Source organism: Mustela nigripes, chromosome 12 (genome assembly GCF_022355385.1).
Source record: "Mustela nigripes isolate SB6536 chromosome 12, MUSNIG.SB6536, whole genome shotgun sequence".
NCBI lineage: Eukaryota > Metazoa > Chordata > Mammalia > Carnivora > Mustelidae > Mustela > Mustela nigripes.
This window is the reverse complement of record NC_081568.1, coordinates 63,883,140-63,898,835: the sequence shown is the minus strand read 5'-3', so window position 1 is coordinate 63,898,835 and position 15,696 is coordinate 63,883,140. Positions and strand designations below refer to the sequence as shown.

The window sequence follows — 15,696 nt, the reverse complement described above, 5'->3', positions numbered from 1 at the left end:
ATTGAGTCCCGCATGGGGCTCTCTGCTCAGCAGGGGGCCCGCTTCCCTTCATCTCTCTCTGCCTGCCTCTCTGCCTGCTTGTGATCTCTCTCTGTCAAATAATTAAATAAAATCTTAAAAAAAAAAATCCCAAGCTGATGCTTATCATTTATATAAGAGTGCAAAGTCCTGTTTCTCCCCCTTGACTGAAATGTTACTTGTAGCCTATCCTCTTGATGGAGGAGTGCAAGGGGACAGCTTTACTTCTGCAGAATGTAAAAAAATATAGCATATTTTAAAAGTTCCAGATTAACAAAAGTAACATTTTTAATTTTTTAAAACATTTTATTTATTTATTTATTTTGGGGGGTTTTTGGTTTTGTTTTCTAAAAAAAGATTTTATTTACTTATTTGAGAGAGAGTGAGCGAGGGGGGTGGGAGGAACAGAGGGAGAATGACAAGCGTACTCTGCGCTCAGCACAGATAGGAGGTTCCATCCACAACCCTGAGAACGCGACCTCAATCCAAATCCAGACTTGGCTGCTTAACTCACTGTGCCATGCCCAAAGTAACACTTTGTTTTCCCAAAGTAACACTTAACACACACACAAAAAATCACACTGCAAATAAATAAATAAATAAATAAATAAATAAATAAAAGTCACACTGCAGTGTAATTGTGCTTTTCATAAACTAATTCTAGAATCATAAAAGACTTGGATTCATGGTGCGTTCAAGCACTGTTGTTTGGTAATGGCACTCAAAGTTTAAAGTTGCAGGAGCAAAGCTTGTGGGGCCTTCCAGTAGGCCCAGCAAAGGTCCCAGGCAGAGTCCAAACGAGAGATCCACCTTCAGTCCTCAGAGGCCCCCTGAGATGAGCCCTGACGACAAGCTTTGGACGTGGGGTAGAAACGGGGATAGGGGAGCCTGGGTGGCTCAGTGGGTTAAGCCTCTGCCTTCAGCTCAGATCACGGTCTCAGGGTCCTGGGATCCAGTCCCGCATCGGGCTCTCTGCTAAGAGGGGAGCCTGCTTCCCCCTCTCTCTCTCTGCCTCCCTCTCTGCCTACTTGTGATCTCTCTGTCAAATAAATAAAATCTTTGAAAAAAACAAACAAGCAAAAAGAAAAGGGGATAGATTTCTTTTTTCATCTTCTTTTACTTCCTCAACCTTGTTGTTTTGTCATATTTGTAAACACATTAGGGGGGAAAAAGATTTCTTCCTTCGGGATGTGACATTTGATATGTCATCTCTCCAAGTGTCACTTTTCTTAGAGTAAAAGGGAAATGATATTAGGACCACGTCACCGAAAGGAGAGCAGGCGCTCCTCGGTTGTGCTGTTAGTATGAACCCTGCCTAACCCAGCTGTTTCTGGAAGGGGGTGCCTGCTCACTTCACCTCTTCTCGGTCACGTGAGGTCTCATCTCTCTGGGCCCCAAATTCACCTCCGCGCAACGGGTTTGAGGGTGTCACTTTGCAGTGCCATCTCCATCTTCCTCAGCCTGTCGCGGACCAAGGCAGAGGATGGTGGAAAAGGGTGGCTTTTCGTCAGGGAGTTGGCTGGTTCTACACTCGGAACTAGTCCCCCAACTCACCCTGCAAATGAAGTCGCGGAGCCTTCCCGACCTTGGACTACAGCTCCCAGCATGCCCTGAGGGCCTCTTGGGCCAAGTCTCGCGTGATGTGAAGAGACCTCGGAAAGCTTTACGGAAAAGCTGCCGGCTGGCCCGGCGGCCTGTGTTCCCTTGTTGGTACCTGGGGCCTTCGGTGTTGCCACCGGCATAACGCTGCTCACACCATGGCTTGGGTCCATACTGCGCCGCAGCGTCTCGTGAGACGTGGGTCCTCAGAGCCTCTTTAGTGCCAGAGCTCGGGCCGCAGGCAGCCTCGCGGCGGCGGAAGAACAGGTAATCAGACGGACGGGGCCTGGACCTCCTTGGGGCTCTGTCCTTCGAGCATCCGAAGGGGCGCGTCTCTGGATCCTTCACCAAGGAGCCGACCCGGGGCCTCTCGGTCCCTCTCCTTTCTTTCTTCCCCAGACGCAGACCTCGGCCCGACTTCCCCTTGCCTCTCCTGTCCCGCCTTCTGGGGTCTCCCAGTGGGACTTCTCTCTGCGGGTCCCCCTGCATCCCCTGTACCCGGCTTCCTCAGATTGACCTAGGCCGGGACCTCTTCGCCCTCACCCCTATGCCTCCGCCTTGCCCTGCCCTCGGAGGACCTTCAGCTTGTGCCAGGGCCGGGCCTTAATCTTTTCCTTAGTCTCGCCGGGTGGGAGTGGGGTTGGGTCAGACCTGGCCTTTCAAATCCTGGTGGCTCTGTTCCGTATTCCGTGGAGTCGCGTGAGCTCTGCGGGGGAGTGGGAACAGGGAAAGGGAAAGGGAAGTGGAAAGGATGTATGTGGGTCGGAATGCTTCCTGGACCCGGAGGATGGCTGAACTTTGGTTTCTACGATGCTCTTTAATGAAGAACTAACTAGTTTGTCCCCTGAACTTAATCAGGTGGAGGGGACAGTGTTGCAAGCTGAAAAGCAAATAACTTGGCTTTTTCAGGGCTTTATTTTAATACCCCTAAAAATGGGGGTGAAGCCTTGCAGATCGGCTACTTATCTGTGACCTTGGATAAATCACATAATCACATCTCTTGATTTTTAGTTTCCTTCTTTTAAAATTTTAGGGGATACATAATACGTGCCTTGCAGAGTTGTGGCAGGGTTAAAACACAAGATAAGTGTTGTCTAAAACCCCTAGGAGTATTAGTGTTAGCAACAAAGGATGGATTTACCCATTATGGTAAATAGCATCTTACAGTTGGTTAAGTAAGTCCTAACTTACTTAAAAATGATGTGTATTATCACTCTTGCAAGGTTGTGGGGAATACATGAAGGTCAGGAAGGTGTTTGGCAGACTCTGAAGGGCTATACCAATGCTAGTTGTTTGTCACTCTTAGAACCTCTGAAATGGATGGACTCTTCCTGAACAGCTTTACTAATGTGCAGCAGCTGGACAATGTTCCTCGTTAATACCTGTTTGTCATCATAATCAATCATCACATCATTTCACTCTGGTAAGGTGACCTTTCTACCACTTATAGTGTCTTTGTCATATCACAGGTGTTAATATCAGCCACAGGTGAGACCTTTGATTTTCTCCTTAAAAAAATTTTCTTAATCTCCTTTGGCACGTTTGTCACCCATTGGCTCTTTTATGTGTGCTTCAGCGGTGTAAACAAGCCATAAAACTCTGTGTGCCTGTCAAAAGAACAGCACTGGAGCTATTCTTTGGTGTTCACTGTAAGAAAATGCCCTTTGTTATTTTTATTAGGTGGCAGGGACTCAGCTCCGAATTCTATATAGAAAAAGCATCTGGATCCCAGTCTTTCAATGGCTTCGAGACAACCAGAAGTGCCTGGTAAACTTAATTCTTTTTGATAAAGTCTTACTTTGCCCTTAATGTTTTAAGCTAAATAGAAACCACTTTTTTTCCTCAACCGTGTATTAGTGGTTACTTTCTGCCACCAGGCAAGTATTTAAATCTAATAGATTGGCATCATTTAAACATTATTTTATTAACCACCCAGGCAGTGTATGAACCCAAACCCTAAACTGAAAGAGAACAGTCATTTCATACTTAAAGTTATGCCAGATTTGTCACTTTCCTACAGATATCAAATAAGAATACAGAATAAGTTGTGTAGTTCTTGTAATACGTACGTATTCCCCTTTTTGGAGGGGATTGGGGGTAGGCAGAACAGAGGTCTGGGCAAAACGTCTCCAGCCTGATCGAAAGGCAGATTAAACTTGGGGAATTAGGAAAATGCTCACGGTAACGTTTAATGAATCCTGGGTCTGTGTAGGGCAATACTTTCTGCGTTACTGAAGTCATTGATCCCTCCCAGGACTGTTTTAGTGGGAAGGGCCAGTGATTTTTAATGAAATCTGCATCACTCAAATTCTGATTCTCAGTAAAGATAGTGCCTCTCTCTCAAGGTTGCTCTGAAGATAAGCATTACATACGTGGAAATTGAGTTAAAATTTAATGATGAATATATATTTACTGCTCAATTTTTTTTGTCTCTGTCTGTAGGAGTATATTACCTACTGAATTTTAGCTGGCTTTATTATTTTTAGGAGGGCTGTCAGATGGCTGCTGGGAGGAGGCTTTAGGATATTTCAAAATTGCTTCCAAATTAAGTGGATTAATAGGGGCATTTCCCCCATGTCTCCTGATGTGTATCCATCTCTCGTCTCTGACATCATCCGTTTGTGTTTTAGTTTGTCTTTCACTGTTGCTGTGGTTACCATAAACTCCCTGTAACCCCCTGGGCCATAGAGTTATGCTCAGAAGGTTAAAGCGTTGTAGTGTGGGGAGTGCGGAGTATTGCCTGTAGAATGTGAGCACTGGCTTAGATCTGTTATGCCGGGTGTCACTTAAAACCTATGCTTAGTTTCCTGAGCTGGAAAATGGGAAGAATAACTACTTACTGAGGATCAGGTAAGACGAGGGCTGTGGCTGGCCAGCAAGGAGAGGTATTTGGTAATCATTCTTTGCTGATGCCTTTGTTTTAATTGAGAGAATACAAATGTCATATAAAATTCCCATTTAAAGTGAACAATTTTGTGATGTTTAGTATATTCCCATGGTTGTATAGTATAGTATATACTATACTACTATACTATACTATAGTATAATATAGTATATTCCTATGGTTGTACAACCATCACTACCATCTAATTCCAGAACATTGTATCACTCCAAAAAGAAAAGCCTGTGCCCATTAGCAATGACTCCTTATCTGTCCCGTGCCAGTCCTTGGCAACCACCAGTTCTTTATTTCTATGGATTTGTTAGTAATTATTATTAATAGTAATAAAAATAATAGCTGCTTGTTCCCCTTGCTGTTTAAATGAAGTGTCTTTGTGGGTTTGGGACTTACTGCCATTGAAGTTGATGCCTTAGAGAGTTATGGTATAATTTTAAGCAGGAAAACATGCTGAAGGCAGGATCTGGACTGATGTTCTGCTATAAAAGGATTAGCGGGCAAGCAAAATGAACTTTGCTCCCTGGCCTGGCAGAACTGAGAGTGCCCTTGAAGTGGGGTGCCTGCGTCACTGCGGGACATTCCGCCAGTCCTTTCCAGTGAACTGGAATGGCAGGAGCGCCTGCCAGCGTTCAGTGAGAGTGGTTGCCAACAATTTCAGTGACGGAAATTGGCTCTGTGTTTAAATCATACAGAATACTTGAAACTAGAGGTGACACTGGACAGCAAATTGTTTTAAATATTTCTTGTAATAGCACTTTTGTTTTTGGGTTTTTGTTTTGTGTTTTGTTTTGTTTTGGTAGAGTTAGATAGGGAAGGCAGAAGATTTGCAGTTGAGCCCCCGCTGGCTACTTTCTGTATGAGCTTTGGCAAATCACTTTATACCGCTGGAGCTAAGTTTCCTTATCTATAAAATGGGATCAACAACTTCATATCTTTAGTCCTGCGTGAATTGAGAACCTTGGCATTGTGTGGGGTGGCTTCTGTGGCATAAAGAACATAAGCTTTGAAGTCAGATAGGTTTAGATTTTGATTCCAAACTGTACTTTGAAGTTGTATGAGTTTGCTCAAGTAAATTTAAATTGAACTTTGTTATTCTACTCCATAAAAATGGATTAGGGCTTTTGAATGGGGTAAAGTGGAGAATTCAAGGTGTCCTTCATAAAGAAAGGACTTAGTACTGTTACTTTTCCTTGAGTGGATTAGCTATTCCAGAATGAGCTATGGCTCTGTCCAAGAATAAGTGTTTCAGAGCTTTCCTGCCTAGAGATGAATTTAAAGATATTAGCGTGTTCAACTGCTGAACCTATCCTGACAGGTATCTCTGTTCTTAGCTCTTGGGCCTAGTGGGCCTCTAGGCAAGATGTCCCTGCCCATCGGGATGTACCGCCGGGCATTCAGCTATGATGATGCCCTTGAGGACCCTACACCCATGACTCCTCCTCCATCGGACATGGGCAGCATCCCCTGGAAGCCAGTGATTCCAGAGCGCAAGTATCAGCACCTCGCCAAGGTACCTGACGCCACTGACTGCTTCTGGCAAGCCTGACCTCTTTGTTTTCCTTCCTCTGCTCCAGAAGCCTTCAGTGGCTCTGGCCCTCACAGAATTGGGCGGTCACCAATTCTTGTATGTGTTCAGTGCCTCAGCTGGAGTTGGTGGGCTTTTTTTTTTCTTGTGAATTCAAATGAGAATGGTCATGTCTGCTACCTGAGACTCTTCTGTGTCATCCCTCTGCCGGGTGATCCAACCACGCAAATTATTTAAGATTTCTTGCACTTACTGAGTATCTTACGCTCTAAGTCTGGTGTCACACTGCTCGTTGCCTGGCATGTTTATAGTCCCAATCCTGTTCTTTTACCCCTCTTCTCACTCCAGCTGCCTGATAAGTGGTATCCTTTAAGTCTCAGCTCAGACGTCTTTTCTGTGAGGGTTTTCCTCCATCCTCCCGATAAGACTACTACCTTTCCCTTTGAGCTCTTCCCTATACCGCAGACCCTTGTTGTAATCCCTACATTACTTTATCACCTCCCATTAGCTTTTTGAGGTCAGGGCCATGGCCCATTTTGTACTCCCATCGGCAGTACCTAACAGAGGACCTGGCATAAAGTGGGTTTCTAAAAAAATCTTCATTGGGTGATGGGGGGAAAATTGGCTCTTTTCTGAACACATGCTGTGCTATTCCTCATGCTGTTCCTCCTGCCTCAGATAGATGCCTCTTTCCACTGCCATCTTCCGTAAAAGCTTCTTCTTTCGGGTAACTGGGTGGCTCAGTTGGTTAAGAGTCTGCCTTTGAGTCAGGTCATGATCCCAGGGTCCTGGGATCAGGCCCCACATGGAGCTCCCTGCTCAGTGGGGTATCTGCTTCTCCCTCTGCATTCTGCTTTCCTGCTTATGGTCGCTCTCTGTCTCTTTCTCTCTCTCTCAAATAAATAACTAAATAAATAAAATCTTAAAAAAAAAGGCTGCATTTTTCCTAAGGCCCACCACACACACACCCACACCCACACATACACACCCACACATACACCCTAACTGCACCTTGATCTGCTCTCCAGCGCTTTTGTGCAGTTTGGCCTCATAGGTTCTCACATGCTTGTGGCAGACTTGCTTCCTGACTGCAGGGGCTGTGTGTCTCCCTCACCTCTGACTCTCCAGCCACCAGGCATGCCTGAATAAACTAGGCCCGCCAAGTTCCGTGAGGCCATTTAACCTGCAGCTAGTTTCACTGAACTTTGAGCCCCGTGACAGCTTAGGGCATGGCAGGAAGTACACAGTAATCAGCTGCTCAAGCAGACTTGGGTGTGAATCCCCTAAGGGACTGTGTACTAGCAATGACCTGGGGGACACAGCTTTGCCCCTGAGTCACAGTGTTTCTCATCTGAGAGCTGAGAATACTTTATGGCATGGACGTGTTGTGGGGATTACATAGAAGAAGATTAGAAGGCTTGATGGCTTGATATACTGGGTAGTGTGACTCCTGGCTCCTTACTAAACTTTCACTTGGTAGAGCTGTATTTAATCCTTCCTTTCCAATGAGGCCCCCTTCCCTTGCCCAGGAAGCTCTCAAAATAGGGAGCTTCTTTCTACGAAAGCGTCCCCTACAGCTCTGGGGGAAGTTTTCTAGATCAGTTATCTACGGAAATCTGACCCAGTCATTTGTTGAAGAGAAACCATTCAGTGTTGAAAGTCCAGGTAGTGCTGGGGAGAAGGGGCCTGGCAGCCTGGCTGCGAGGCCAGAGCAGCAGACTCAAGGGACAAGGGCAGAAAACAAGCATGGCTTCTTCCTTTTTTTTCCCTAAAGATTTTATTTATTTTAGAGAGAGAGGCATGAGTGGGGGGAGGGGCAGAGGGAGAGTGTGTTTCAGGCAGACTCAATGCTGATGGAGCTGGACTTGATCTCGTGATCCTGAGACCATGACCTGAGCCAAAACCAAGAGTCAGATGCTTAAGCGACTCAGTCACCCAGGCGCCCCAAGCTTGGCTTCTTAGAGTGCTTTGGCGGAGCACACGCATTTCATGGTAAAGGCTGCTGCTTATTCCACTGGGCAAGGGATGGGCTTCCAGTTTTCTCTCGTGCCCTAGCTGGAACCGTTGACAGTTTGGAACAGCTGCTCTCTCAGAGGAAAGCTTGGCTTGACTCATTACATGCATTCTTTTAGTCCTGATGCTCCATTCCCAAACACAACCACGCTGCAAGTAAGGAAGCAGAGATCCCTTTTATTCAAGTAGGGTTACAGCTAAAAGATGTAAATCCTATTTTGTAACAGGGTTGCAGCATTTCAGGACTTTATTCTGCTGTCTTCCTTTTGGACCATCTTTTTCCTCAATTCCTTTGGAGAAGCAGAGAACGGAATAAACACGGTTTTTTCCCCCTGCTACTCCTGAGCCTAGTGTCCAGTGTTTAGATGACAGAAGGTGCTATGTCTCAGTTCTTTCATGTGAAAGACTGGGAGCTACTTAGATGATGATGATGATGATGATCATGATCATTATTTTGGTTTGTGTTAAAAGACTATTGAACCTTTTGGTCTTGGGCACCAGTAGCATTAGCATCACCTGGGAATTTGTTAGAAACATGAATTCTTGAGCTGCATCCTCCCCTCGCACTGAATCAGCTCTGGGCTGTGGCCAGCAGTCTGTTTAACAAGTCCTCCTGTGGGATTTTGATGCTCAGCAAAGTTCGAGAACCACTTAGTAAATGTAGTGATGAAGCAAAAGCCAGCACAGTGCCTGGTACATGGTCAGGGCTTAGTAATAAGAGTTTCTTTTGCATTCTTAGGGACACAGTAGTATAGGATATTGGACAGACAGGGGCTGGGAAGGTAGTAGACCTCAAGAGTTTCAAATTCTGGCTTTCCCATGTTTATAGATTCACACTGTGCTTATAATGTCTTTGTGTGTTGTCACTAAAGATAATACCTATGTAATTAGTTGGAGACAGCCAACCCCCCTTCAGCTATTTCTTTATGTATCAGATGAAAGGTAGTTCAGTACTTTTTTTTTTTTTAAGATTTTATTTACTTATTTGACAGAGAGAGAGATCACAAGCAGGTAGAGAGGCAGGGGAAGCAGGCTCCCCGCTGAGCAGAGAGCCCCATGCGGGACTCCATCCCAGGACCCTGGGATCATGACCCGAGCTGAAGGCAGGGGCTTAACCCACTGAGCCACCCAGGCACCCTAGTTCAGTACTTCTTCCCCAAAGGAGTAAATCTGGTTGTGTGACTCCCCTGCCCAGCTTAAGTGCCTCCTTACCTCTATTGAACAGGTGGAGGAAGGGGAGGCCAGTGTCTCCTCCCCTGCCGTGACCCTGTCATCGGCCACTGACGGTGCGGACAAGGCCCCTGTGGTGAAGGCTAAAGCGACTCATGTCATCATGAACTCTCTGATCACAAGTAAGCACTTTGCATCCTCAGAATAGAGGGCCATGGGGGTGGGAGGAGTTGGGGCTTCCTGCAAGCTGGCTCTGGGGGATGGCGCAGCGTCTGCACCTTTGCATGACTTGGCCTGACAGCCTGGTGCTTGTCAGCGTGGTCGCTGACACACCGGTGCTGGAGATGCATTTAGGTGGAAGATTGGCCCTATATGAATCATCTCGGTTAATTTAGGTTCCCTCTCGTTGCTCTGTCGGTGATGGTCTTACTTTCCCGTATGTGTCAGTGTGGCATTGGGCAAATGACTTAACTCTTGAGGCTGTTTCCCTCTCCATGAAGTAAGGAATCTGGTGCTTGGTGGCTGTGAGCCACTGCCATGACTCCCAGTCCGTCCTGGAGAAGGAGACACACCATAGCATCTCCCACCTGCCCTGCCTGCACTACTACTACTTCTTTTTCTTCTTCTTTTTTTTTTTTTTTGTTTAATTGAAAGGCTCCAAGTTGTTTCTCTTTCTGGACCTGAGGCAAGTTTGGTGCCTCAAGCGTCTTTCGCCTTAAGAATGTGTGGTTTGCGGTTCTAATGAGACCAGGAATAAGAGAGCTTGCTTTTCTTTTTCTTCCCTTTTTTTTTTTTTTTTTTTCTTCCTCTCTTTTAAAACCTTGTAACAAATTAAGGGAACTTGTCAGTTCTGGAGGGCGCTTCTGGAAGCTGTGGGAAGTTACCATCTATCAGATGCGCAGCCCTGCCTGTCTGCAGTAGCTCGCGTGGCACATAGAGGTGCTTTGGTTGGCTCAGTTTCCAGGTCAGAAGCTCTTGTTCATCCGCTCCAGGAGGGCATCTGCTTGTCTCGGGCAGTCCTGGAGAATTCACTGAAGAACTAAGAGTCCAGACTCTTACTCAGACTCTTGTTTTTTCCAACGTAAAGGACCACTGGACTCGGCAGATAACTCCCTGTGTGTTGCCAGCTTGAGGACATACTGTGGCAGGGCTCTAGAGCTCAGCCTACGCTCTCTTAGTACAGGGTCACTTGGTCATTGAAAACACTGTCCCTCACTGTACGGAATGTGCTGGCAGCCCAGTGTGCTGTGTCACTCAGACACTTGCCTGGTCTCGTTGCTTCCACTTTTAAATGTATTTTTATATGGTCACAGGTAGAGTAGACATACCATCCTATTTTTCTTTTTTTTTTTTTTTTAAAGATTTTATTTATTTATTTGTCAGAGAGAGAGCGAGAGCAAGCACAGGCAGACAGGGTGGAAGGCAGAATCAGAGGGAGAAGCAGGCTCCCTGCAGAGCAAGGAGCCCGATGTGGGACTCGATCCCAGGACGCTGGGATCATGACCCGAGCCGAAGGCAGCTGCTTAACCAACTGAGCCACCCAGGCGTCCCCCATCCTATTTTTCTTAACTAGTATTTCCATGAACTTTGTTGCTCTGGTCTTAAATTAAAAACAAAAAAATAACTTGAATTTAAAATCCTGGTACTCATTAAATCCTTTCCTGCTTTTTGCATCTTCAGGTGGCTACCTGGTAAGACTGGAAAACATCTTGATGCATTTTTTTCCCTTTGCTTCGATTTCTAATGATCATAAAAGAGTTCCTTAGGAGGGGAATGACTAAGTCATAAAGGACATCTAGCATCTAGGCTTTGGGTCCACAGCCGCCACATTCCTGTGTGAAGGGGTGGATTACGTAGTGTGGGTGCCGTGGAAGCAAAAATGCAGCTGTCTGCCATTCCACAGGCTCACTGACTTACTGGTGAGCTGTCAGGCCAGACTGAGCTAACACTGAGTTCGGCCTGTCTGTTACGCCAGGTGCTGGGATGGCAGAACTCATACATGAGAAACATTGGCCAGTCCAAGGCATGTTCTCTGTGGTTTGGATCTCCTTGGCATGTTGGTGCCATGCAGCCAAAATGTGGCACGTTTCTCTTTGGTGGAAGTCTATGTGTGGGTGGTGAGTTGAAGCTGAGGAAGCTTTGCACTTGGAGAACTTGGACTTTCCGGAATGTCAGCTGCCTTCTCCATGCTGAGTTTCTCAGTACGAAGAAAATGTCAGTGCACAAGTAAAGGAGGGTGAGGAGTGTTTCCCTGGAGGTTACCTGACACTCCCTTCAGGAGTAATCTGTTCTTAGCATGGTGTAAGGGAGGGCTTCCTTCTCATTAGAGAACTTTTGTACAAGGTTCAGCATTACTGCTGTGATGCTTGTCTGGGGAACCCCTCTTCCTCAGGTGGTCAGTGTGGTTGGTCTCTTGCTTCTGGGGAGAAGAGTGGCTGTCTGTGTTGAACTCGCCCAGTTTGTGGTGGGAGGGGGGATGGGTATGACCATCATCTCCTCTGTTCCCAGAACAGACCCAGGAGAGCATTCAGCGTTTTGAGCAGCAGGCAGGGCTGAGCGATGCTGGCTACACACCCCACAAGGGCCTTACCACCGAGGAGACCAAGTACCTTCGAGTGGCAGAAGCGCTCCACGTAAGCTTGTTTCTTAGGAACTTTAAAAAAGCCCTCCCTGTTCATAGCTTGAGGTGCGGCTGTGGCTTAGATGTTACTGGCTTGCTTAGCTGGGGGATGTGGAGAGCAGTGGAAAGCATTAGGTGAGCAGTTCAGCTCTGGTTTAGTCCCATGTGGGGGTGCTTTCTGTTTGAAAGCTCCAGGGCTCTTAGTCTGTGGTTTCTGCTTACCTGTCTATAAAGTGGGGGGATCTGCTTTGTTTCCTTATGGTTAGGAGGAGCAGCTGAGACTTGGAGCTTATAGGTATGCTGTGTGTGAGCACATTAGGGCCCACAAAGCGGGTACTTGGTGTACCAGAGTGACCAACTTTGAGGGAGAAAGGAGAACCAGGTAATGTTAACAGAGGTCACACTTTAGCGGGAAAGGAAGATCATGCTCTGTGTTTCCTTTTTACAAAATTAAAATCAGATGTAGAATGGAAATGTTTCTGCCTTTTCATTTCTAAAATTGTAAACGAGTGAAGAATGATTTTTGGTAAGGTCAATAACAACCAAACAGTCGACGGATGACGTAGTTTCAAGGCATTTTCTGTCGCAGAATGCCAGTTGGTACTTCATAGTGATCTGTGAGGTACTTGCATACACTTAATCTTTGTATTGATCCTGGAGGTAGATACTATTGTTTATATCTTATAAATGCAGAGACCAATCCAATGTCATATATTTAACCAGTCATAGTACTAGAACTCAGGTCTCCTGTTTCCCTATTTCCTGGTGTTTTTCCCCCCATATTCCAAAGTTGTCTGAGAGTCTGGATCCTGAAGGGGCTCCCAATACACAACAAATAGAAGGCTCTGCAATAATACGGATCTGGTGGCCCATGGCCAAGGATAGAAGACATTGTGGACTGTTTGCATTTCACAGTGAACATCTCAGATGATTCTTTGCATTCTAAGTTTAGAAACCACTGCCGCAGGGGATCAAGGTTGGGTTGGTGACCAGCTCAATCTCTCAGACGACAGAAACTTCTGGAGAGGGGTACTCTCAGTCTTTGAGAACTTCCCAGGCGAGGTGTGAGTCAGAATTCCTTAGTTGGGCAGTTCTGACTTTGGCTCATTTTCTGCATCTTGGCCACACGAGTAGAACATGAGGATGGCTGAAATGCCATCTCATGTAAATTGATATGGTGCATGTTTGAGAACATTTAGACATGTTCATTTGTTTGAAATATAGCTTGGACTTACTAGACATGGAGCACAGAGACAGTGGGGGCAGGGGCTTGATCTAGAAGAACTGAGAGGTTGACTTGTCTCTCTCTTTCTAGACAGCTAGTCTGTATGTCAGAGGCATGTTTACAATGCCCAGGGAACCCAGAGTCACTGGCTGTGGGAGGGAAGAGAGAGAGAAGGGGACAGGCGCCACAGAGAAAGCATTTAGCTGGAGAGGAATAGCATGCCTGAGTCTTCTTGGCTTTAAGACACTGGGAAGGTCAGTGCTTGTACCTGGTAGAAGAAGCAGCCTAAGAGTTCAAGGCCCTACTTAAAAGGCCTGCAATGTCTCCAGCTTGAGTTCTTGTTCTTCCATTTACTGGGCAAGTATGGAAAAATTACTTCTCCAAAAGTAAAAGCTCTAGTGTGATATTTAGCACAGAGCTGTTTGAGATATGTTGTAGAATGAATAGATTTTCTTAAAGATGGAATTTTGTCTAGTATGGCAAAATCAAGGAATATCTGTTCTATAATCCAAAATTATTCTACGTACTAACATGGTTTCTTTTGCCTGAAGTTGAAGTGAAGTGTGAACCATGTTATTTACACCCAAAGGAGCTATTTTATATTTGCTTTCATTTTAAAAGAATTTCTCTTCTTACCCATCTGGACAGAAACTAAAGCTACAGAGTGGAGAGATAACGAGAGAAGAGAAGCAGTCCGCCTCAGCTCAATCCACCCCAAGCAGCAGCCCCCACCCTTCCCCTAAACAGAAGTCCAGGTGAGCCCTTCTCATGAGCCTCCCGAGCTGCAGTGTGCTTCTAGAAAAGCTAATGCTGCATACGAAAGTGGACTTTAAGCCTAGTGGTTTCGGGGGAATAGGGGGAGTGGAGTTCTCCGTCTCTCAGCATGAGATGCTTCTAGAGGCATAGGAAGAGGATATAATGGTATGCCTTATTCTTTGTCTTCCAGAGGCTGGTTCAATTCTGGTCCTTCCACAGCCTTACCTGGCCCAAATCCTGGCACCATGGATTCTGCAGGTGGGGACAAGGACAAAAACATGGCAGATAAATGGAGCCTCTTTGGACCGAGATCCCTCCAGAAGTCTGATTCAGGTAATGCAGCTCCTTCCAAAAACACCCATGTGGATGGTATTTTACCATGTCCATTGGGGGTTGCCTACTAATTTGAAATAATTTGCTTTTTGGTTTACTTCTGTAGGAGGTTTTGCCACCCAGGCTTACAGAGGAGCCCAGAAGCCTTCTCCAATGGAACTGATCCGTGTCCAGGCCACCCGAATGGCCGAAGATCCAGCAACCTTCAAGCCACCAAAGATGGACATCCCAGTGATGGAAGGGAAGAAACCACAGGCACGGACCCATAACCTCAAACCCCGTGACTTAAATGTGCTCACACCCACTGGCTTCTAGAGCTCTTTGTATTCCAGAAACTCTGGATAGAGGGTATCTTGTACCCAACTCCCCTTTTACCTTGGCTTTGACATAGGAAAGGGTTTTTTTTTTTTTTCTTTTAAAACCTCTTAAACCAATGCTAGAGCTGGAGGTATACTTGGTTTTTGAGAAATGTTAGTGCAAAGCTTATCCTTGTGTGGAAGAAACCATGTTATATGGTTTAAGTGATGTATGGGGGATCTCATGACCATTTTTGTTATCATTTACCTTAGACAAGAACTTTGATCATTGCTTACTAGGTAAATAACGTTTGTGTTGTTCCGGAACTTAGGTTTCTCAACTTCTTTACCACTGTAAACATGTGCGTGGCCTAGTCATGGAGTAAAGCTGTGCCCGAACTAGCTGAGACTTTGACCCTCATGACTGTGCACTTCCGTGTGCTCCAGTCTTGTCAGCTGGGGGACCTGAGATCTGTTTGGTGGCCAGACTTGGCAGGGACCCCCCACTTCCTGGGCCGGAACTGGAGCATTCTTGTGTTTGGTAGCCTTCCGGGTCACCTCACCTGTAGCCACTTCTTACAAGAGCACTTCTGGCCAGTGCTATTGGGAGGGATGCTTCGTTTTTCTGTTTCACAGAATAAACACTAGTTTTGCATATTCTGTTTTGCACTTTTAAAATGAAAATAATTTATCTCCAATTTGATTGAAGACTTCCTAAGGGAGAAAATTCAGTCTACTGGTTTGGTATAGATAAATAGATGTTAAACTTTTTTCAAGTATGCACAAGGCGGCACCTACATTTAGATGGTAGTCTTGAGGTTCACGTGAAACTAGCGTCATCCTATTTTGATTTTCTTGTTCAGGTCAGGCATAAAACTTTTTTTTTTTCCCCTGGGAAGTGCAAGAATTTAAAATTTTTCTGTATGAAATCATTGCCCCCAATAAAGAGCTGCATACTTTTATAAATATGTAAGTTACTGAGGGAAGGAACTAAGAACGCCACTTTATTTCTCTTCACCATGTATGTGTTCAGTCATTGTCTTAAATGCGGTCTCAAATTCCCACTGTTGTGTTTTTTTTGGATACTATCATGTCTACATAAGGAGCTGAGCTGACCTTTCCATAGAGAAGCCCTGGAGTCTAAAATGATCAAAATAATTAATTTATTTGTGTCTTCTGTTATGCTTGTATCTCTTATTTGTTTTGACAATAAACAAACTTCTTAAACTGCTTTCTCAAATG

The 15,696-nt window shown here is 45.5% G+C and overlaps 1 protein-coding gene across 2 annotated transcripts; it reads left to right on the top strand.

Annotated features, from left to right (window-relative positions):
• The first annotated feature begins 1,650 nt into the window (after window positions 1-1,650).
• On the top strand, window positions 1,651-15,685 carry KIAA1191 (KIAA1191 ortholog). Of its 2 annotated transcripts, XM_059417398.1 has the most exons (9): window positions 1,651-1,884; window positions 2,924-3,040; window positions 3,298-3,384; window positions 5,848-6,026; window positions 9,280-9,406; window positions 11,733-11,857; window positions 13,718-13,824; window positions 14,016-14,158; window positions 14,265-15,685. In XM_059417398.1, exons 3-9 carry the CDS (start codon window positions 3,357-3,359, stop codon window positions 14,471-14,473), a joined length of 918 nt encoding a protein of 305 aa, XP_059273381.1. In that variant the 5' UTR covers window positions 1,651-1,884; window positions 2,924-3,040; window positions 3,298-3,356; the 3' UTR covers window positions 14,474-15,685. The 2 variants fall into 2 exon arrangements, with proteins under 2 accessions (XP_059273381.1, XP_059273382.1); XM_059417399.1 differs by lacking the exon at window positions 3,298-3,384 and having other exon boundaries at window positions 1,652-1,884.
• Window positions 15,686-15,696: the final 11 nt, after the last annotated feature.